The sequence below is a fragment of the Microtus oregoni genome, unplaced genomic scaffold (assembly GCF_018167655.1).
Source record: "Microtus oregoni isolate MIOR12 unplaced genomic scaffold, Mior012 000025F_ref0000491, whole genome shotgun sequence".
Taxonomy (NCBI): Eukaryota; Metazoa; Chordata; class Mammalia; order Rodentia; family Cricetidae; genus Microtus; species Microtus oregoni.
The window spans coordinates 8,898,364-8,907,561 of record NW_024543084.1 but is presented as its reverse complement, the minus strand read 5'-3'; the positions used below and the strand labels follow the sequence as shown (position 1 = coordinate 8,907,561).

General features: G+C 54.6%; 1 protein-coding gene across 1 annotated transcript; it reads right to left on the bottom strand.

Annotated features, from left to right (window-relative positions):
- Positions 1-3,502: 3,502 nt before the first annotated feature.
- Sapcd2 (suppressor APC domain containing 2) lies at positions 3,503-8,802 on the bottom strand. The gene is made up of 6 exons (XM_041674873.1): positions 8,038-8,802; positions 5,296-5,408; positions 4,560-4,706; positions 4,309-4,416; positions 4,109-4,219; positions 3,503-4,021 (listed from the first exon to the last, which is right to left on the bottom strand). Exons 1-6 carry the CDS (start codon positions 8,603-8,605, stop codon positions 3,893-3,895), a joined length of 1,176 nt encoding a protein of 391 aa, XP_041530807.1. The 5' UTR covers positions 8,606-8,802; the 3' UTR covers positions 3,503-3,892.
- Positions 8,803-9,198: the final 396 nt, after the last annotated feature.

The window sequence follows — 9,198 nt, the reverse complement described above, 5'->3', positions numbered from 1 at the left end:
CCTGCTTCCCTTTCTTCCCTCAGAGTCTCCTCTACTTTCCTACCCCTCGGGGGGCTTTCGGTAGGTGACTTATTTTCTGTCATTGTGGTCTTGTAAAAACAAGGGTGACCAGAGATAGACATGCTGAAACTTTTCTGGTAGGCCATGACCTCGTGGTGATGCACAGATTAATGGAGATGGGTTAAATTAAGATGTAAGAGTTAGCCAATAAAAAGCTAGAGCTAATGGGCCAAACAGTGATTTAACTAAAACAAAAAACAACAACAACAACAAAAAAAAACAAGGGTGAGCTTCTCCTCCAAACTCACTGGGATTTGCCTGTGTTCTTGTCGGAAGTGACGGCTGGTGGGCAAGTCCAACCTCTGACACCGGAGGACAATGTCATCTACGAGATGTCGTCATCCACAAGTCTCATGCTCAAGAATCACACAACCCCATCACAAAGCAAATAAAAAACAAACAAAAAAAAAAACAAACTCTCATCAGAGGAGACTGGCTATAGTCAGGGAAGTGTGGCCTCAACTTCACATGGCTCACAGGGCTGCAGGCTGGACACACTGAGCAGTCTTAGAAAACTACGCCAGCTCTGTGGATGTCCCTATCCTATCCTGTCGCAGGAAGTCCAGCCTCACCCACCAGCCGAGGTCCTGCACCTCTTTCATTCTTTCTAGATGTCCAGGGCTGTTCTCTGGATTAATTTCCTAACCTCTGTCTCAAAATTCATAATTTTTTTTTCTGGGTGGGCTGAAAGTGTTCATCTGATGTTTAGTTCATGTGTGGATACTTTTTTTTTTTTTCCGAGACAGGGTTTCTCTGTGGTTATGAAGCCTGTCCTGGAACTAGCTCTTGTAGACCAGGATGGCCTTGAACTTAGAGATCCACCTGCCTCTGCCTTCCAAGAGCTGGGATTGGTCAGTTATGCACCACCACCTGGAGAGACTTTCATTTTAAATACAGTATTTTTCATTTCTAGAAGTTGATTACTATTGTTTAATATTCTCTTATTCTCTTGAAAGGTAGCACCTTTTGTAAAATAGAATGTAGGCTGTTGCCCCTTGTCCACATGTTCAGGAAATCAAGAATCGTGTCATTACCATTTGCTCCGACTGCTCTAGTACCCGGTCCCCTCACATCTTGTTTCTTGTTAGCTTCTGTGACCTGTGATTCTTTTAAGCCTAGAGGAGCTCATCTACTCGGAACTTGACACAAAACACGTTTAGCCTGTTGTGTCCTTAACCAGGGGACAAAGTCTCCCTTGAGAACAGTGAAAGATGTGTCTCTAGACAGTTGGTGTTGTCACAGCTGGGAGTCTACGTGCACTACCAGCAGCAGAGGGTAGACCACAGGGATGCGGCTAAGCTCAGGGAAGACAGGTCAACCTGCAGGAGATACTTTCCTCTCCTACAGCACCAGGGCTGGGGTTCCGGGCAGCATCTGAGCTGGCCTCTGCCTATCGGGACCACTGATAGTCTTCCCTTGATAGTGGTGGTCATGCCTTTAATCCCTGCACTCAGTAGGCAGACTGGAGTTTTGAGACCAGTCAGCCTGGCCTACAAAGTGAGTTCCAGGACAGCCAGGGCTACACAGAGAAACCCTGTCTCAGGAAAAGAAAAAAACAGTTCTCCCCTGAGGTTTTTAGGACCACACAGGCAGTCTGGCTCCAAGCTGCAAACTTCTAAGAAACTATAGAGTATTCTAGAAACCACAAAGACGTTTTTCTCCCTGCTGGGATACCAAGGCTACGAGGCCATGTTGGCTGGATTCCATCTGTGTCACCTTGTGCCCATCTCCCTCCTGATAGGTGAAAGGTCTTCAGAATGTCACCCCAGAGCGGAGCCTGTCCTGTCCCGGCTCTTACCCCCAGTCCTGTGACAACGTGAGGAGAGGCACACAGCCTTTCAAGGTGTGACAGGCACTGCAGGGAGAAAGCTGCCCACATCTTTTGTGTGTGTAGATGGGATTTGAGACAGGGTCCCTCTGTGTAGCCATGGCTGTTCTGGAACTCACTCTATAGACCAGGCTGACCTTGAACTTGGAAATCTGCCTGCTGCCTCTGCCTCCTGAGTGCTAGGATTAAAAACATGGGCCACTATGTCCAGCCACCACCTGTGTCTTTATGCAGTGCCATGTGACCTGAGCAAGCTTAGACAGGACTCTAGTAGATGGGGTAACTCGCTTGGGCAAAGCCAAGAGGAAAGTGAGACAGTGATTGAGATGGCCTGGCCGTCGGAAGAGCTTGGCAAGACCCAAGACGCTGCTGAGACCTGTGTCTCCATGGGATGGGCAGAGTCAGGCCCTAGTGCTCGATGTCACAGGCTGTGTCTGGAGAACCTCTTAGACTAGCCAAGTATACTTAGGACCTGAGCAGAAGGGTACAGGGGCAAACCCAAGGAACCAGGAGGCCATCTTGGGGAAGGCGTGAGGGCAGACCCAATCTGTTGCCATGGAGACCTGTCCCTGGCTGGCACTATTCTAAGGTAAGTTCATCTGGGTGTTCTGAGCTCATGGAACACAACCGCCTTTTAGATCTAGCCCTCCCTCCAGCCAAGAAACCACTAATTCCTGAAGTAGAAGGCTTGGTTGCTGAACTAATTTGCACCTGATTTGGCATGCTTTGTAGGCCGAACACAGTGGGGGAAATTAGACTCCAGGGTTATTTCACTACCAAATGCTCACAGTCCATACTGGGGGCTCCAGACCACAAAATTCACCTATGATGTTGAAAGCACCGGGCCCCACCAGACCAGGCTGAACAGAGACGCCCCTCATCCGATCTGTACCCATCTGAGCTGCCAATGGGAGGTATCCAAGGATGCTCAGTTTCTCCCGGGGCTCCCTGGTTCACCTTTCTGTGGCTGAGTCTATGACCACGCTGCTGGACCAAGGAGGACATTAAAGATGATGCGTGAGCAGATCCCAGGCCTAGGGAATCCTGCACCCAGTGGAATGGGCATATTCTGCTACAGTGCACTCATAACTTAGCTGGGAAGTCCAAACTCGCCCATTTGTGGGAATGGGGCCTCCCTATGAGAGGGCCACACCTGAGCTACCTTGATGCCATCTTCCCCTGTACAGTTAAGGTAAGTCAGGACAGTAAGGTAAATATTGGCGTACTTCTAGGAACCAGACTGGCCTGGTCCAGCTGCAGCCGGATTCCTTCTTGGCCTCGGCTACAGACTTCTATCCCTGTGGCTCCCCAACAGACACAAACAGAACCCCCTTTTAGAGGTTTCTCGGGCCCCATCCTTCCATCCCATGTCTCTCTTCTGCTCCTGAGTCACAATCAGATTGTCTTAGAGCCCTTGGTGGAGAGAAGGAACCCCTGAGCTAGGTCTTTCAGGCTTCCTAGCCTACCCTCAGCACAAAAACTCTAATCACTCAGAAACACCGCAGTGAGCAACAGGGCAGACGGACCCAGCACAGCCAGCGGCCTCTGCTGGGCATTATGAGAAATACAGCCCAGTGTGACCAGTACTTTTTTTTTTTTTTTTCCAGACAGGGTTTCTCTGTAGCTTCAGAGGTGACCAGTACTTTTTACTAAATACCAAAGATCCCAGCCTTACAAGAGGAAACAGGATGACTGTAAACATGCCCCTTCTTTGTCCAGGGCTGCCGAAAACCAGATAAATATGAGGAACGGTCCTCTGCCATCCACTGACAATGGAGTAGCAGCTTCAGGCCTGACAGTGCTTCTACAATCAGCACCCACTGTATGGTGTCAGGCCAGCCTGGGGCAAGCCTCACGACAGCCCAGACGACAAGAGTGGAGGCAGGTGCCCTCTCCAGGGCCCTGACGGCTAAGCGCTGAGACCTTCAGTCAGAAGACAGGCTCACAGCAGCCCCGTGGAGCTGGGGCTAAGTCCACGTGCACATCCTAGCGAGGTACAGCCAGCTAGATGAAGGTGGAGTCCAGAGGCCCAGCATCCTGCTGGCTGAGAGCCCGGGCCTCAAACAGCTGCTTGATGAGTGCAGACTTCTCCTGCTCCAGCTGAGTGATGCGCTCGCTCTTATTGGTCACCTCCTGGGTGGGCGGGCGGACAGGCAGGGGCGTGGTTAGGGTTTGCAGGGCCACCAGCCCCAGCCCCAGCCCCATCTTCCCACACCTCACCTGAGTGAGAAGCCGGTTCTGCTCTTTCAGCATGAGGATGGTCTGCTGCTGCCAGACTGGCGCTGAGGGAGAGGTAGAGCCCAGGGGCCCCAAAGAAGACGAGGGCAGAGCCTGTGGGAGCGCACAATCAGGCAGGCCTCTTCTGGGCACAGCACCCAGAACAAGGACAAGGGGTGCCCGGGAGCCTCCAGAACACTCACTCTGCCAGAACAGGCTGCGGTCAACAGCTCCCCCAGGCACCGGGCCACCTCCTGTACTTTGGGCAGTAACCTCCCTAGAGGGAGGGGACTCCCTGCAGTCCCAAAGTCCTGGAAGAGAAGCAGGGAACACCAGGCCGTGAGGAGACTCCTGCATCCGGCACTCCTGTTCCTCCAAAGCTTCAGCTCAGAGTCCAGAGGGAGCCCACCCGGGGCAACTCGGGTCCGGATGGCAGGGGTGCCCCCACACTCACAGCGCCGGATCTGCTCTGGCTCAGGCGGCGCTGACGCTCCTGCACACGCTGCAGCTGCTGCTGGTACCACTCTCGGCCGCGAGCCATCATCTCCAAGCCCTGCAGCAGCACCTCCTGTTCCTGTTCTAGCTCCTTCATCTGCTTCAACTACAACACACACGTGCACACAGGAATGGACGCATGCCGGCAAGCAGACTGGCATTAGGCATGCGTGCACACACCCGTGTACTCCAGGAGCCACAGGTGTGGGAGTTGAGACCTATGCAGGGGCAGACCAGCACGCAGGCACCAGCATCAGGTCAGCACACAGGCGGTTTGCAAATGCACAGATGGAAGCACCAGTGTTTGCTGGGTTCAAATTTACGCCTTGGAGAACATCGCTCAGTTCCTCCTCTTTGGATGATGGTGGTAATGGGGACTGGCCTCCCTCTCGCCCCTCTACTGACACTTCCCCAAGGGCAACTCAGCACCCCGTTCCTTGTGCCCTAAGCTGGCCTGCAGAGGTGAGAGCCTCAGGAAGTAGGCAGGGCAGGGGCCTGTCACCAGGGATCCCTAAAGAACCACTTCTCCACCCTCTACCTGACTTTGCCTGTCTTCCCTCCATCAGATTCAAGCCCAGGAGAGAGAGATTCAGAGCTAACCAGTTCTCCTACAGGGGTTCCCCAAGTAACCAGGTTTGTGGTTTCCAACCTTCTGGACAACACAGAGAGTCCCTCAGAGTCGTGGCCCCTCTCACCAGGCCACAGTCCACACCGTTGGTGATGGTATGCCTTCGACGTTCGCCTCGAGCCCGTGGAGCCTGCCGAGCTTCACCTGTGCCTACGTCCAGGGTCTTGCAGGATGCTGCACCTGTAGCAGACAGTCAGGGTCATCGCTTAGTTCTGGGCCTGCATAATGGGTTCCTCAGCCCTTCCAGGACCCTCCAGCTAACTCTGTTAACATCTCATCCCAGTTCCTCAGCCTTCCGGGACCCTCCAGTTAACTCTGATAACACAAACCCCAGGGGCCAGGGCTGTCCTGGGAACCTTTGCCATCTCATCTGTTAACTTGCTCTATCTGTTGACTTTGTACCTGGCTGGGATTCGGTCTCCTCTTACCTGCCCTGCTTCCCTCACCTGCCTCAAGGAGGGCTGTGAACTCCCTGAGGGGTCAGGGGAAGTCATGAATACAGCTCTTTCCTGCACTCCTCCCCCAGTGCCTGAAAAAAACCATAGTGGATACCTCTCAAGGGTATCAAAGGGTGACGTGTAAAAGATGAGATGGTAAGGCCGGGGCGTGGTAGTATACTGTGCCTTTAATCTCAGCACGCAAGAAGCAGAAGCAAGCAGATCTCTGTGAGTTCAAGGCTTGCCTGGTTTACATAGTGAGCTCCAGTTCCAAATATAAGCACGTAGAGAGATCTTGTCTCAGAAAAACAAAACCAAGAAACAAAAGGTATGGACCAGTAGAGCCCTCTGGCTCGTCCCTCACCTTTCTCAAATGCATGGGGCTTTGTGGCACAGCATGGGGTAGCAAGGAAGCCAATCCTCCATTGGTGATGGAGACATAATTCTTGCCCAGAAAGAACCACAGTATAAAGCAAGGTGTGCATATATGTGCCATAGACTCCTGTGAACATCATCTGGAGTGCTTCCCCATCTACCAAAAGTGGGATGCAGGTAGAGAGGAGGGTACCTTCCCCCAGATCCCTAACCCTATCCCTGGCATCAGGATCACCCCTGCAACTGTCGTAGGAGTGACAGAGACAATAATTGTGTTCGGCTGTGCATAACAGAGACTCTAGTTCCAAGCAGGCCTCAAAGTTCATGTCCCAGCCTGCAGTTTCAGGGTGAGGCCATGGGAGGTACGCAAGAAGGATACTGCCTCATGAAGGTGGGGCCAGAGCAGGTACCGGCAATGAATTCTAGGAAGGAACCCTGTGACACTTGGATCTAACTTGCACAGGAAGGAGACATAAACCTCCTTCCCACAGGGTTGGGAATTTGAGGCCATATCTGTGTTGGGAGGACTCTCCCATGGGAGTGGGGGCTAACACGGTTCTGTGGCTCCTTCAAAGCAAGCTTTGTCAACCACACCGTAATCTTTACTGGGTCTGGGCTGACCCATAAAGGAGTTAGAGCCAGAGCCTGGCCTTAGGCTTACAGAGCAGTGGGCTAAATATTCCTACATCGTGGGCCCTGAGTACATGACCTTCAGAAGTAACTGAGCCAGGGCCACTGAAGGTGGAAAAGATTAGTTCCACAGGCAAACTGTGAGCCTGTTCAGTACACAGTCCTATCTCAGGGCTGACTTCAAACTCACAGTCACACCAGCCATGTCCAGAAGTCTCCCCTACCACAGGAACAGGGGGTCAGGGCTTGAACAAGTGGAGCAGTCTCTCTCTGTCTCTCTCTCTGTCTCTTTCTCTCTCTCTCTCTCTCACACACACACACACACAATGTGTGTGTATGTGTTTATTTTTATTTTTTTAAAGGTTTATTTATTTATTATGTATACCTCCATGTATGCCCGCACACCAGAAGAGGGCACCAGATATCATTACAGATGGTTGTGAGCCACCATGTGGTTGCTGGGAATTGAACTCAGAACCTCTGGAAGAGCAGTCAGTGCTCTTAACCTCTGAGCCATATCTCCAGCCCTATGTGTTTATATCAATTCACAAGGGAGGCAGTAAAACATGGCTGAGGCAGGAGAGGTCCAGTGAGGCTGGCAGAACGGTGGCCAGTGGCAAAATGGACTGGCAGCTGCCACCAGCAGGCAGCCCTGCACCTGGTAGGGCTGTGCACAGGATGAATGGGCTGCAGGGCCGCAGTGGGGCCCTGGGCTCCTCTGAGAACCTGCCTCCACACTTAGCTATAATGCAGGTCCTGTTCTCAGGACAGACAGGGGGCTATTCAACAGTCTCCTGTCCCTGCCAACTAGACCGGAAGGAGGGAGAGGAGCCTGCTGGATTCCCCAGAGACTGCGGTCTGTGTCTGGAAGGGTGTCTGCAGCAGGTGCTGTAGGGCACACACACCCGTCAGCATCCACACATCCAGCCTTCTTCAGCACTTGTGCTGGGTGCTCCCGCACCTCCTCTGACTGGGTGGAGAAGCATGCCGGGTTATCTCTGCAGGGTGTCACACTGGAAGGACCTTCAGGACGGGTTAGAGGATGCTTGCTTTTAGGAAGAAACTTGTGCCCAAGCAGCCATACAGAAATGAGGATGCGGGCCCAGATGTCCCCAGGTATAGGGCAGGTACAGCCCAGATGCTCCAGGGCCTAACTTAGGCTTGAGACAGAGCGGGCTTCTCCTAGGTGTTCAGAATTATCGACCTGCCCCTTTCCATCCAGGTGGTCCCAACCTTGTTTTAGGCTCTGGGGCCTGCCCACAGTGGTTCCCATCTCCAACCCTCTTGAGGAGACCCTGCCGGTCTCCAGTTTCCAGCACAGGTCCCAGGAACTATGAGGTGGGACCGGGGGGGCCGCCCAAACTCACCCGCGTCTGCGCTCGGGCTCCGCTCCAGGGTTTTACTCAGGGGCCGCTCGGGCTCCTTGGGACAGGGTGCCGCCTCCGCGGGGACACACAGTAGCTCAGGGTTCCGGGAGGTGCCAGTGGGACCAGCAGGTGCGGGGCGCGCACTCGGGGGCAGAGGCTTCCTCTCCAGGACAGTCCGCGGCTCGTCGGCCGGTACGAACATCAGACGCTGCTGCAGCGAAGGCTGGTCCCCAGATCGAGGAGCGACGCGTGCCTGATCCCTCGGGGCACTGTTGGCGTTCAGCAGCGAGGTGCGCAAGCCCGCCACGAAGCGCTCGAAAGTCAGGTAGCCATTGGCGGGGGCCACCTGGCGCAGGCCCTCGAGGACGCCGCAGGGCAGCTCGCGTGCGTCTGCTCCCTGCCAGCGGGACTCGATCTCGCGCAGGTGCACGTAGCCGCGCTGCCGGTCGTCCAGGATGTCGAAGAGGGTGCGCAGGCTCTGCAGGAAAGCTCGCGGCAGCCCCTCTGTGCCAGGCGCGGGCGCGGCGTGCGGTAGGCGGCCACGCTCGGCCATCGCTGCCACCGCCATGGGCACCCAGCTTCCATCCGCGTCGGTCCCCCACAAGCCCAGAAGGCGGGCCCTGCACAGCACGCGCGCCCCGCCACAATAGCTGCTGGTTTTTGAATGGAGCTCGCCTCGCCGCCGCGTCAGCTCGCATTAATATTCACGGCGGCCATTGGTCCAAACTGGTCCATCAGCTCCGGGATTGGCTCGGAAACCACCAGTCCAGTTTGATTTTTCCTACGGTAGGGGCGGGCGCCGCCAGTGAGTGGGGCCCGGGAGGTGTGACCAGGCACCAGCAAAACCGGCTAGGGTTCCCACCTCTGCTCCCCAAGATCCCCCTGCCTCCACGCCCACCACCCACCCCTCTGGCCTCGGTAGAGGCTTTTCTCCAATCCATTTATGCCCCGCCCTGCCAGCCACTTTTCTGAGGGCGGAGCGAGCCGCCCTGCACAGATCGTGTACCCAGGTAGCCTCACCCGTAAGGATGGGAAGGTCCAGCCCCTCCTGCTCCCTTTGGTCCTTTTCACTGAGAGTCCCCTGGCTCCAGGCGCCCATTGACTCTGGGGCTCCCTTCTCTTGCATCAGGAATGCCCCAAGAGGATTATAGGCTCCAGACA

Excerpts from the sequence above, each read along its gene's own strand:
- Sapcd2 (XM_041674873.1), bottom strand. The coding sequence starts at position 8,605 with ATGGCGGTGGCAGCGATGGCCGAGCGTGGCCGCCTACCGCACGCCGCG. Across the intron at positions 5,409-8,037 it reads GAGCCCGAGCGCAGACGCGG|GTGCAGCATCCTGCAAGACC; the intron begins GTGAGTTTGGGC and ends TGTCTGCTACAG. Across the intron at positions 4,707-5,295 it reads ACGGTGTGGACTGTGGCCTG|TTGAAGCAGATGAAGGAGCT; the intron begins GTGAGAGGGGCC and ends TGTGTGTTGTAG.